Source organism: Chionomys nivalis, chromosome 19, assembly GCF_950005125.1.
Source record: "Chionomys nivalis chromosome 19, mChiNiv1.1, whole genome shotgun sequence".
Classification (NCBI taxonomy): domain Eukaryota; kingdom Metazoa; phylum Chordata; class Mammalia; order Rodentia; family Cricetidae; genus Chionomys; species Chionomys nivalis.
Genome location: NC_080104.1, coordinates 31,011,985 through 31,025,686, shown reverse-complemented (window position 1 = coordinate 31,025,686; position 13,702 = coordinate 31,011,985). Strand labels below are relative to the sequence as shown.

The 13,702-nt window shown below is 49.2% G+C and overlaps 1 protein-coding gene across 1 annotated transcript; it reads left to right on the top strand.

Moving 5' to 3' along the window:
• Positions 1–50: 50 nt before the first annotated feature.
• Neurl3 (neuralized E3 ubiquitin protein ligase 3) lies at positions 51–6,801 on the top strand. Its single transcript, XM_057751733.1, has 4 exons — positions 51–232; positions 4,252–4,740; positions 5,224–5,277; positions 6,497–6,801. Exons 1-4 carry the CDS (start codon positions 205–207, stop codon positions 6,688–6,690), a joined length of 765 nt encoding a protein of 254 aa, XP_057607716.1. The 5' UTR covers positions 51–204; the 3' UTR covers positions 6,691–6,801.
• The last annotated feature ends 6,901 nt before the right edge of the window (positions 6,802–13,702 follow it).

Below are 13,702 nucleotides of genomic sequence, written 5' to 3'. Positions count from 1 at the left end.
GCAGTAGGTCTACTATGAGCCGGGAGACATCATGGGGAAAGTCCCGGATATCGTCATGCGTGACAGCATCTAATTAATCATCAACCCTGTAACGTGATCTCCAGCCTATAAAAGGGGAACCTTCAGAGTCTTGTAAACCTGACCACTGGCCTTCACAGACATCTCCAGACACAAGGACTTGTCTCTCAGGAGGAGCCCAAGCTAATGGGTGCCCGCCTCAGCCCTGAGGCCAGTAAGTAGACTTCCTGTATGCCTTGAGCTGGCTTCTGGAGGCCGGACCACAGGGAGTGCAGGTGGGAGGTCTGGAAGGGGGAGAACGGAGACCTTGAGGTCATTGCCAGCTAGAGGAGGTTTCTGCCAAGGTCTGGCGTGCACGAGGCAGTGACTTTCCGGGCTCTCCAGGAACCAAGGAGAGGTTGGGTGACTCAGATCCAAGATGGCTGTAGAGATAAACACCCCTCCTTCCCCACCCACTATCTGTAGCCAGTGTTCATCTAAGACTTGGCTACAAAGAGAGAAACAGGACTAGGGTGGGTAGATGAGTAGAATTTAGAGGGCTGAAGGTAGAAGATGAGGGATTTCAGCTTTGCCATATTAGAGATGGCACCAGGGGCAAGTCATTTTGACGCTGGGTCCTTGGTTTTTATCATCTGAAGGTTGGGGATAATGCCACCCACCCTGATGGCCTTTAGGGCTCCAAATATCTAAGTCTGAATAGTAACGAGATAGGAAGTTTCTCTGAGATACTTACTGTACCTGTGGTCACAGTGTCCCTTAGCGGAAGGATGTGGGTGAGTGGGCAGGAGATAGCATTCCAGCTCTTAGAACAGAGTCTGGGACCAGGCACCCTGGAGATGCACAAGCAGAACCCTGCTTAGGGCCCCATGGTGAGCACCCAAGGCTCACTCACAGTGGATGGCCACACCCTAAGCCACCTCTGTGTGGCAGCTGTGTTTGGATTCAAGGCAGGGCACCAATGCTGAAAGGGATGTCGTGTAACAGGTGCAGGTGTGTGTGTGTGTGTGTGTGTGTGTGTGTGCAGCCAAGTCCACAGTCTCCTTGGTGCTGGGAGGATTAGAAGGGACCTTTCCTGAGACTCTCTCCCCTCTCCCACAAGCTCTGAGTGCTTCTATACAGGATGCAGAGAGTAGAACAGGAGGCTGCAAAGGGCTGAGTGGGTGCCTGGCACCCCAAAAGCCTTGGTGGCTGGAGTGGTGGTGATGAAGATGCTGACAGTGGGAGGCCATCATAGGCTGACCCTAAGGACACGACTTGTGTGTCTCAAACTTCCTAGTGGTCTAGGTTCAGGCCAGCAATGCCCCTTCCCTACAACACTGGGGAACCCAAAGGCAGAGTCATTGAAGAGGGTCCTCCACTTAACTCTGTTCCATGGAGCCTCAAGATCTGACCTGAAAATGGGGCTCAGCACAAAAACAGCAACCCCTCAGCAGACAGTGCTCTGAACCCTGCGCCAGCCCTGCCAGCTGGAACAGACCCAATTAGAGGGTCGTGTTTAGCTTGTGCCCACCTCTGCCTCTCCCCAATCCAGCAGTGGGATCTGTCAGTTTGCTTAGTCAACGGGTGGGAGGATCCCTCCAAGGTTCTGCTGACGGAACAGGGCAGAATGGAGACGGTGTCCACCCCTTTAGTGCCACTGTGACCCGGCTCTAAAGTCAGGAAGCAAAACTCGTTGTAAAGGAAAGGTGGGGCCTCTGTCGGGGACAAAGTCCTGAAGGCCTTTGATAGACTTGCTGGGTGAGGGTGGCTTTCCTCCCTACTCAACCTGGGCCATGTTCAGTGACTAACCCACACAAACCATCTGAGAGAGTGAGTGTAGAGAGACCAAGCCTCAAGAGGCTCCTTGTCGCTTGCCTGCCGTGACTCTTCCTGAGAGCCACACTCAGGGAGTTGCCCAGAGGCTACTGAAGGTAGGGATACAAGGCCTGAGCATGCAGTTGAGAGAAGGTGGTACAAGAGGCTCTGGTCACCTAGCGACCTGTGGAGGCATCGGTGTGATCCCTCAGTTTCTCCTGTAACATAGGACATGAGAAGGTAACTCTCGCAGGCCACTGAGGAGTCTCCTGCATTACAGTGGAGATTTGCCCACTCAAACTGGCATCCAGACCAAGATTTCCTTTCCTGGGGTGCCAAGGGACCCTTGCATCTCCCAGAGGGCATTCCTAGGGCAGTCCCCTTCCTCACGAACGGACATTCCGCCAGCCAGACTCTCCTGCTTCTCCTCTAGGAAACAGATGGGGCAGTGAACTGACTGCCTCTCTCTCTCTCTCTCTCTCTCTCTCTCTCTCTCTCTCTCTCTCTCTCTCAGAACAGCCCCTTCCAGTCTTCTATCCTCTTGGGGATGGGGCATGGCCAGGTGAACACCTGCCCACAGCCAGGGAGGACTGGACACCATTTAGAGATGAGCAGTTCAAAGTTCTCAGACCCAAAGAGGATGCGAGTCCTTTCCACCGAGGCTGTCGTGGATGAGGCTGAAGGTCCCACTTAGCTCTATTTCTGCTCTTGTGATGGACCAGGGTTGTAGCTTGGGGCTCTCGGGAGAGTACATCTGGCTTTTCCAGCAGCAGGGTGGTAGGTGACTGTTTCCAGCATCCACTTGGTAAGGTCCCTTACCAAGCCTATCCCTGGTCTTCTCTTGAGTCCCTCACATGAATGGTAGCTATGACCCACATGCGTGATGGGGTGGGCTCTGGCGGCAGCACCAGGAGCCCTCAGTCCTATGTCTGGCTCTGCAAGCAGACCTGTGGTCTGTAAGCGGAACAGGAGACAATCAGCTGGTGGGGGATGGGGACTCTCCCGAATCTGGCTCAAGTTCAGATTGAGTTCATCTTTCTTTTTCAGCCAACAGTCAGCTGACTTCCTCTCTTCACCCCCACTTAAAGAGGCAAGGCAGGTCTCTGGGAGCAGATCAGCTCCTGCTCTCTTGAATCCAGGGCTGGGAAGAGGGGCTGCCCCGCAGGGACCTTTCCCTCCTGACTGCCAAGCCCACTTCAGGCCTTGGCTGATCATAGGCATCTCCACAGACCCTTCTCAACTTGTTCCTCTGTCCTGTGGGAAACTGCTGTGTTCCCTCTTCCCCCAGGACCAGGAAGTCACCTTGTGGGGTGAAGGGGACATTGACATTGATACAGCTCACCTGTGGGGAAAGGAGGTTAGAGAAACAGAGAGGAAGGCATGGCCATAGTGGGCCATGGTGGGCCACCTGCCAGGGCGTGCACAAGTCAGCAAGCCAGCTCCGCTTCTCCAGGCTAGGTGCATGAGAATCCATGAGTGTTACATCTCATCTAGGGGCTCAGCAAGTAATGGTGCTTGCCGACAAGCTGAACATCTGTAGTTCAATCCCCCCGAATCTACAGGGTAGAAGGAGAGAACTGATTTCTGCAAGTTGTCCTCTGACCTCCACCCATGCATACATCCTGGCACCCAATAAAGAAGTAAGTGTCAAAAAAAATAAAAAAAATTAAAAAAAAAAAAACCAATAAACCTCAACTGGGCAGTGGTGGTGCATGCCTTTAATCCCAGCACTTGGGAGGCAGAGGCAGGTGGATCTCTGTGAGTTTGAGGCCAGCCTGGTCTACAGAGCAAGTGCCAGGACAGCCAGAACTGTTATACAGAGAAACCCTGTCTTGAAAAACCAAAAACCAGCCAACCAACCAACCAACCAACCAACCAACCAACCAAACAACAAGACCCAATCAATAAACCTCATCTAAATTCATATGCTTAACTGTGTGGTTTCATTTTGTTTAACAATAGTTCCCTGTCTATATAGCCTAGGCTGGCCTGGCCTGGAACCCCTTATATAGCCCAGGCAGGCCTGGAACTTGCCTACACCTCCCCAGCACTGGAATTACGGCACCACCACACCAAGAAGCTGCTTTTTCTGTTCAATCCCAGTAATAACTATGGTTCAGGGTTGAGTTTAGACAAGGTTTAGATAGAAGTTCTTTTAATTTTCACGCCAGGCAGAAGAGGCAGCTGAGGCTGGGGACAGGGGAAGTTAACAGACCCAGGCAGGTAGAGTGGGCTGCCCTTTGGGTTTTTAGTAGATCCTTGAGGTTTGCCGGGTGAGGCTTGAGGTCATTTGGGGTGTGGAGGTGGTTCCAGGGAACTTGGGGCAGTTGAAGTGGTCCTCAGTAGGAGGCCCGGTTAGCCTAGGGTGCTGGTCGTTATTTGGGGAGCCAGTAGTTTAGCATGGGCCCTCACTGACAGGCTATCTGCTCTGCCCCACAGACGCTGAGGTGCCCAGCGAGGCCCTTAGTTTCCATGGGGATGCCACCGGCGCGCAGGTGCATCTGGATGACCTGCGGAGCACAGCGCACAGGCGCTCTACGTTCCATGATGGAATCGTATTCAGCCAGCGGCCAGTGTGGCCCGGTGAGCGTGTTGCGCTGCGCGTGCTGCGACAAGAGAAAGGCTGGTGCGGTGGCCTCCGCGTGGGCTTCACGCGCCTCGACCCTGCACACGTGGCCGCGTCCTGCTTGCCGCCTTTCGTGTGCCCGGACCTAGAGGAACAGAGTCCCACGTGGGCAGCGCTGCTTCCGGAGGGCTTCGTTCGTGCGGGGAATGTGGTCTGCTTCTGGGTGAACAGGAGAGGCTGGCTCTACGCCAAGGTCAACGCTGGCCGCCCCCTCGTGCTACGCAAAGATGTACTGGTCCAGGGCGCCCCGCTCTGGGCGGTGATGGATGTGTACGGGACCACGAAAGCCATTGAGCTGCTGGGTGAGACAATCCTGTGGTTTCGGACTGTGTGGCGTGGAGACAGAATTCCGGGTGGCTTCATGAGCCTGTCTAGAGGCCCTGAAGGAACCGTTCATTCCTTCATGCTCAGTATGCCATCAGCCCATGGCCTAGTGTAAGGATGCGCACGGGAGACTCTAAATGGGCACACGCCTTAGCCTTGTCCTAAACGATGATAAGATATGACCAGTGCCATAAATAATGTTAGAAGGCTGGTCGCGTTTCACAAAGGAGAAAGCATTTGGATGAGGCTTTCCGCTTAAGTGGAAGTTCACCCCTACACAAGTAAAAAAGAAAGGAAAAAAACCCGACAAAGATGTGAGAGTTCTCAGTTGGGTTCCTAATGCGACGAGAGATCAGTAGGGAGGAAGGGAGTGGCTGCTGAAAGGTAGGATGCATGCACGCATGCGTGCTTGTGGATTTCTGGAGCTGCTGTGCTAACCCTGACCTTCCTTTCTGCCTTAGATCCCAAAGCCAACGCCTGGATCATCAGCGGGGAGGCTGTGCCAGAGTCTGAAGGTGAGCACTCATCCCCAGGTCCCAGCACCGAGTGGAGTGGCTGGGAAATCGGGTTGTTCAAAGCCATCTTTCTAGGTACCACAGAGAGGCTTCCCACAGTTTACCTAGAGCTAGAGATTCAGAAACAAGGTGATGTTTCTGCCTTTTAGCTCATTCCCAAATTAGGAAAGTATATTCCTTTGTCTGAAACAGGTGGCAGAATCTGGACTCAGGTTTACTCAATACTCTTTCAAATGCTGGGATTGCAGCCTAGTTTAATCTTGTTTTTTCTTCTTTCTTTTCTTTTCTTTTCTTTTCTTTCTTCCTTCCTTCCTTCCTTCCTTCCTTCCTTCCTTCCTTCCTTCCTTTCTTTCTTTCTTTCTTTCTTTCTTTCTTTCTTTCTTTCTGTATTTTGTTTGTTTGTTTGTTTGTTTCGAGACAAGGTTTCTTTCTGTAGCCCTGACTGTCCTGGAACCAGCTCTGTAGACCAGGCTGGCCTGGAACTCACAGAGATCCGCCTGTTTCTGCCTCCCAAGTGCTGGGATTAAAGGTGTGCACCACCACCACTTGGCTGGGCTATCACTACTGGTTTTATTCAATGCTGGAAATCAAACCCAGGGTTTTGTGCATAAGCACTCTACCAACTGAACTGCATCCCCAGCCATGTGTGCGCGTGTGTGCATGTATGCGTACATGATTGTTCATGTTTGTGTATACATGTTTGTGCATGTGTGTGTACACATTGGTCTGTTATACATGTGTGTGTGGAGTCCAGAGTTCTCCACCTTGTTTTTTTTTTTAATATTTATTTATTTATTTATTATGTGTACAGCATTCCTTCCATGTGTGCCCACAAGCCAGAAGGGGGCGCCAGGTCTCATTATAGATGGCTGTAAGCCACCATGTGGTTGCTAGGAATTGAACTCAGGACCTCTGGAAGAGCAGTCAGTGCTCTTAACCACTGAGCCATCTCTCCAGCCCTCCACCTGGGCTTCTTTGGTCTCTGCTTTCCCAACATGTGCCTGACATTTCACGTGGGTTCTGGGGATTCAACCCAGACCAAGTAGGCACTTTACCAACTGAGCCATTGCTCTAGCTAACCACTGTGCTTTCTTGCCCTGTGGTAAGAGCATCAGTAGGTAGGTGGAACCACTGTGCTTTCTTGCCCTGTGGTAAGAGCATCAGTAGGTAGGTGGACTACTCTATATGTGTGTCTGACACACGCTGTCTCCTTTTCCAGTTGTATCAGGAGAGGAGTGTGTCATCTGTTTCCACAACACGGCCAACACCCGCCTCATGCCCTGTGGCCACTCACACTTCTGCAGCTCCTGTGCCTGGCACATCTTCAAAGACACGGCCAGGTGCCCCATGTGCCGCTGGCAGATCGAGGAGGTGGCTGTGGAACCTTCACCGAAGACTGGAGAAGGCTCCTGAAGAGAGAGCTTCCTAGAGTGGGCGGTAGATGGGACTTGGCTCTGAGACAGGCCTCTGTGAAAGGAAAAACCTCTGTCTGGACATGGGTCAGCAAACACGGTCATAGGCCACCACGCCTGATCTTGGGTCAGCAAGCCTTGTTCCCCACGAGGGAGACTCAGTGACTCTTTCCCCAGACAGAAGTTTGGGAGAGGTTGATATGGCAAAGAGAAATCTCTCCGGCCACTTCGGGAAGTCCCCAGTGTAGCAGGGGCAGCCTGAGCCCTGATGTTATAGCTGAGGACACGAAGGGATGGAACAGTCTGTGTCTGGCAGAAGAACCAGAAGTGGGGACATGTATCGTGGTGATTTCTCTGCTGGTTTATGAGACAGCAAAATAAAGTTTGTTTTTGTATTGTTTCCTTCGCCATACTCAGTGGCATTTGGGGACATGCTGTCCTGCCCTCCCTGACCACACTGATCTTACAGTAAGGGCTGCAAGGAACTCTGGGCACCAGGTCCATGGGTTCTATTCAATGAACATGGCTGGGATTAGGTCAACTCACCCAGCTTTCGAGTCTTGCCAGCTTGGGTTCTGGGGACTTCCAGAAGCTCTGCCATTGACAGAAAGCAGGTATTAACGGCCAGGAAGCCCAACCTGGGATTGTCTTTCTGGAGGAACCCCTATCCACAGCACATTGTCAAATGTTAAATGTAATCAGTTTATACCGTTTAAAGTGAGGCTGGCGGGGGGGGGGGGGGGGGGTGTAAAAACTTGAAAAGAGTCTTTGGAAAATGCTGTAGGAGGACCTTCCGCTCCTTCAGCCAATAGCCGCTGAAATACCAGCCCACTGGGGCGCGGTCTATTTATCTTTAAAAAAGAGCGGCAAGCCTCGGCGCACTCTCTTGGTTCCTGCGCTTGGTTCCGGCGCTTGATTCCTGATCCTGCTCCGGCGACTAGGCTCCTTTCCTGACGTTTGGTGTTTCGTGAGTTTTACCCCCCCCCCCCCAAAATAAATACCCCTTTAAATCCTAACTGGTGTGGGATTGTTTCGCCCATTAGGAAAATAAGATTTTGTAGAGAATTTTGGAAATCTCTGATGTGTTCCTAAGGATCTATAAGACTCGTACATGTTCAGGAATGGCCTGGAAGCACCCCCTAGTTTCTCAATTCTGGCTGATCTTGAGGCCTTGTGTACAAAGGAGATGAAGGCTAAGGTATACTTGTAAACTGCCTACGGACTGAAGGTGCCTCAGCCCCCACAGTGTGTCTAGCAAGGTGTAGACACTTACTAGAACAAAGCATTGTTTGAAAACCTCTGCACAGTTATTAGCGGGCCAGTAACCTATCTGTACTGAGAATTCAGTCAGTGGCTGTAACAGGGAGACAGCTCTACAGAGTTTACCCAAGAAAGCTGCTAAACTAACAAACACACACCATCAAGGACAATAAGATAGCAAGAACAGTAAGCCTTTGAGTGGAGGTGCTTTATTCTTCAGAACTGCCAAATTATATTACTCAAAGAGATAGTTTTTCTTCTATGTATCAAGCTATGTGAGACTTGAAATAAATGAAAGTATGGCTTATGTTTATGACATCACTGGTTGCTCAAAACGGTCCTTGAGAGAGCCCAGATGTTAGATTTACTAGACAAACACTTTTAATTCCGCTGTTACACTACATCAGGGTAACCAGAAGGAAACCGTGTCTAGGAGTTAAAGGAGGGCTATGGGTGTAGCTCAGAGGTGGAGTGCTTGCTTCATGTGTCACAGCTCTGAATTTCCAGCAACACACACACACACACCTCAGCGCAGAGCCTGCACCCTCAGTGGGATGGAATTGCAGTTTATACCATGGACCCTTTTCCCTGGCTCCCTACAGAGAACCAGCTCCTGACTGCATTCTTTCCGCTCATTCAAGTCACCAGGCGATGTAGCTGCTCCCTTCTGTTCCCAGCTATAAACAGCTGGGAATGAACTAAACAAACTTATATGTTTCACAGAAAACTACGTAGGAAACACCTCAGGAATCAAGAACTTTGATAAAAGATAGAAAATAAATGGACCAAACTGAAGACCGATGAGAGAGGCTTTTCATCTCTTCACCACAGTGAGTGTTAGAAAGAATCTGGGTGTCTGGAAAGAGAACACACAGAAGGAACGTGAAAATATTGCAGCAAGGTGATTGTTTTTTCAAAAAGGGTGCACCAGTGTCCAAGCCAGGCTAGTAATACACGGGGCCAACACGGACCCCCTCTTTGATCTGTGATGTGGGTGGTGACCGTGTTTTATTCCATTTGTGGGAGCTCAGCTTCACAATCCAACCAGATAGACTAATTGGCGTGAAGAAGATTCAGGGAAATACGAGTTCTTGCCAGGCAAAGTACCTTCACTTTAGGAAAAAACTCTCACCACAGGGCACTGACGATGGACCCAAGAAATGACCCCACCCAAGTCTACTTACTGAAGCAGTGACTTTGCTGACTGTGGATGAGGGGGTTCCTGCAAAGAGGAGGAGCTTGAAGAACTCTATACCCCCAGTTTTAAAAGCTGGTGGCCAGAGGAGGTCGGAGATTCGAACCTCTGGCCAAACAGTGAGTCATGGAGGATCTGCCTAGGGGCAGGAGCCCCTGGGTAAACTTGGCTCAGAGAAGCGAGGCAAAGCCGGCAACCTGATGATTGCAGTTCAGGGACAGGAAGTCTCTGCATCCCCAAAGTTGAGCGTAGCTTCCTTTGCCCAGCAACCACTGTGATGATTGGTTTCAGTCATCAGCTTGCAGGAACTGGAATCGCTGAGAAAGGGAGTCTCAGTGAGGGAGTGTCTACATCGGGTTGGCCTGTGAAGAATTTTCCTGATTGGGTTAACTGCGTTGGGAACCCACCTTGAATGTGGGGGGCACCATTTCATGCCCCTGGACTGAAAAGGAGAGGGAGCCTCCAGCAAGCCATCCAGTGATCTGCTTCCTGACTACAGGCACACTTTAACCAGCTGTGCCACCGTGACCTCCCGGAAATGATGGCCTGTGACCCAGGCTAACTTAAGCCCTTTCTCTCCTAAGTTGCTTTGGTTAGGGTATTTTATCAGAGAGTTAGAATATTTCCCAGGTCGCAAAGAAAGAGACAACCACTGTAACTAAAATTAGTGTTCTGTTTGCATCCTTACTTCTGCATAAGAACTGTTACCCACAAAAGCGGTAGCCCAAGCACAGGGATGGCGGAGTCCTCCTTGTTTTATCCCTGATGTAAAAGAGAAGCTGGACTGTCCTTATGAGTGGAGGACCAACCACAGAAACCAAACCTGAGTTGCTAATCAGAGCATCGAGGTAAGATGAGGAAGAAAAAAAATTAAAGCACAAATTGTTTTTGGTTTTGTATGTGTGTGTGTGTGTGTATAAGGAGGAAGTAGGGTCAGGAAATGGTGGCTTAGAGCCAGACTGGAACTGAAAAACAATTTTTGTGGTCTGGAAAGGGAGGAAGTGGGGCATACTTTGAAAGAAAAGATGTTTGTTGCATCTGAAAGGGAACTGGAAAAGAAACAGCCAAACACTGTACACATCATAGCTATGTGTTGGCACCTCCCATCTTTCAAGGAGGCTACTGAGGCTAACGAGGGATCTACCTCAGGTGTAAGAGTAAGCTCACAGTCAAGAGAAGGCCAGCATTTGAGGAACATGAATGGTGTGGAAGAAAAGGCACCGAGTTATACAGAATGCATTCATACCTGAAGGAACAGAAGGGCCGACAGACCTGGGCGTTCCCACAGCTGTGATTAGAAAAAGTCAGATGTCTTGGGAATCAGAAACTTGATTACTGGAAATCAAAACTTAGTTAGCTGAAGCGAGGAGCAGAAAGACCACAGCAGAAATTGCCTAGATTCTCTGCAGAGTGATTAACTGGAGGAATATAGATGATGAGGACAAGGAAAATGGTGCAGAAGTTCAAAAGCTTATCGCTGGGAACTGAAAAAGAAGGAAATGGAGATGCGGGAGGAGATACTCAAAGGAAGATCAGAGAAGCAGGACTTCCTGAAAGGCTAAGCAGAAGGTCATTGATTTGAAAGATTCCAGGTCCAGGTGGACACAGGAAGCACTTACAAGTTGGGGCTCATGGTTATAATCCTAGGGCTTGAGAGGCAGAGACAGGAGGATTCCTATAAGTTCAAAGAGAGCCTGGGGTACATAACAGAGCCTGGCTATAATTACAGCTCCAAGTAGAAGACTGAAAGAGCATCTTCTAGAACACTTGCTGGTGTTCCCGAGAGAAAAGATCTAAAAGGACCAACACCAAGTCATTCCCAGAGGTCATCCAGCTTGATCCCTTTAAGTCCCTTGTCCTGCTCTCCAGGGCTAACGCTGACGTGGCTTATTTATGCTTTAGTCTTAAATCTGAGCAGACAGCCAAGAATTTACAGACATCTCAGGAAACCTCCAAACAAGAAGTGAAAAAGTATAATTTGAAGCCTGGCGTGGTAGCTCATACCAGCAATCCTAGCAAGGCCAAGGTGGGAGGATTGTGAGTTTGAAGTAAGCCTGGGCTATGTAGTGAGATCTTGTCTCAAAAACAAAAGAAGTAAGGCTAAATTAGATCACAGTAGAAGAGAGAGAAAGCAGACAGGAGGACACTGCCACCCAAATCAGAGCTGATGGATTTATTTCCTTTGTGACGTGTGGGAGTGTGAAGCCATTCCGCACCTTGTGGTTCTGGCCCAGTAACCCAGCCTGGGTTGAAAACATCGCAAGTCAAATGCATTGAGCCTACGGGGCCTACTAAACATCCTAGCTGGCAGCACAGTCTGCGAGTGGGGGCAGATGCCTACGAGAGTAGATCCTGTCTCCCCACCCCAGAGAGGCATTGATCCATTCACCCCTATGGCCGACATCTCCCACAGGGCCCCACCTTCCAGTGGCAATCCCTTCCGCAGGAGTGTTGGAGGAGACAAACCACACTTACACCATAGAAACCTATAAATGGCCAACGGGGATGTGAAAAAGAGTAAAACTTCACACTAACAACAGGAAGCTACAAACCAAAACCACAGTGAAACGTCATTTCGTACCTGCAGGGATGGTCATTATCAAAGAAATCAAGAGGGAAGTGTTTTTGAGGGTGTGATGAAATGAGAACTCTTATTCATTGTCACGGGGGTACGGATACCATGGAGGTTCCTCAAAAATAAAACAAGCAGCAAGCAGTTCTGCTGGGCCTGCAGCCAAAGCCAATAAACCAGATTTGGAAGCATTTTTCCCACTGCCTTGCGTGCCACAACATTATTCACAGTGGCCAAAATACAGGGACAACGTTAGTGGCTTGTTGACACGCAGTGGATAAACAAAAAGCGATGGGGATTTTACTATTTTTTTAAATTTTTTAAATTTATTTACTATTATTCAACCTTAATAAAGGGGGTCAAATAATCCCCAAAAGAGTCAGCTGTGAAAGGCGGATGCACAGTCGGTGACTACAGTGAGTGAGATGGACTGGGCAAATGGGATTTGCTAAGGGAATAGATCCTCCATCTTCTCGTCCCAGCCAAAAATGGCGACTATGAGAAACGGTAGAAAGGCTAATTAGCTTGATTGTGGTGATCATTTTACAATCTACACACATGCCAAACCATTGCATTGTGCACCTTAAGAATATACAATTTTTAATGTCAATCATGGTTTTGTAAGGCTGAAACAAAATAAAGATACATAGTATCTGTGCCTGAATAGGGGGTGGTTCTGGCCTGAGACCCAAGATACTATAGCCCGCTGGTCCTGGGGAGAAGGGTCAACACCTCACGGTCTTAGTTGGTCAGTGTGGAGGTGGAGGTTGGACTGAGGTGGCACAGTACCATGAGGTGTCAGTATTAAAAAGAACCTAGTGTTAAAAAACAGAACTGCCGTGATAACATTGAGTAATAGTGATGGTCTTCCCGGAAAGGCGATCCCTAAGCACAGAGAGGGGGTTGAGACATAAGCAGAACAGCTGGACAGCTGTGGAAAGTTCAGTCAATGGCGGAAGGTGGTGTGTTGATGCAAGTTCATCACCCCGCCCAGATCTTTGTTATGGAAACAATGCCTGTTGAAGTGGGGCCCGTGTCAGGGAGGATAAAGAAAATGAACAGGCCTGTGTATGTGTAAGCCAGAGAATTACTACTTCACATGAAAAGAGTCCATTTGGTTAACCCCAGTCGCTCTGGGTCTTTAGACAGAGAGCTTGTGATCAAGACACGGGCTTTGCTTCCTCAGGTGTCTCTGGGCCATGACATTCATGGGAATGTCAGTCTGGATGAGGCCTTAGCTGCCTGGAAAAAGAGGAATAAAATCTATCCATCTTACTTGTTTGGTTTCAGGCTGCCTTCTTGTCAGATAGCTTACAGGAATAAAATCTATCCATCTTACTTGCCTGTGGCAGAGACCTGGTACCTTGGTGATGTCCTCACTGGAGAGCAAATCTGAAGATGATGTAACAGTTTTTTGTTTGCTTTGTTCTTCAAGACGGGGTTTCTCTGCGTAGTCCTCTCTGGCTGTCCTAGAACTCACTCAGTAGACCAGGCTGGCCTCGAACTCACAGAGGTTGGCCTGGCTCTGCCTCTCAAGTTCTGGGATTAAAGGTGTGCGCCACCACCCCTGACCTTTCTCTTCTTCTCTTCTTCCTTCCTTTCTATTCTTTTCTCCCTGGCATTAATGATAAATCCCTCATTCACAAGTCCTCTATTTCTGAGCAAAACTCCGCTTTGATTTTTATAAGACAGGGTCTTTCTGTGTAGCCCAGGCTAGCCTTGAACTTGAAATCCTTTTGTCTTAGTCTCCCAGCTATGCCACTGGGTCTGACTTTCCTGTTTCTGACATCCTGAATGTGATATATAGCCAATGTCATGTAGATTAAAATACATAGACTAATGTGTGTATGCATATTTTCACATACATGCTAATGTGTAACGAAATGAAAGGTCACCCTGGAAAAGAAAGGAGAGTGACCCAAAGGTCATGTATATTTTGCTTATGTTGTTGTTTATTCTTATGTTGGGAATACATTACTTTTTGGT

Coding starts and splice junctions, on each gene's coding strand:
- Neurl3 (XM_057751733.1), top strand. CDS start 205: ATGGGTGCCCGCCTCAGCCCTGAGGCCA. Junction 233..4,251: donor CCGCCTCAGCCCTGAGGCCA/GTAAGTAGACTT, acceptor TCTGCCCCACAG/ACGCTGAGGTGCCCAGCGAG. Junction 4,741..5,223: donor GAAAGCCATTGAGCTGCTGG/GTGAGACAATCC, acceptor TTTCTGCCTTAG/ATCCCAAAGCCAACGCCTGG.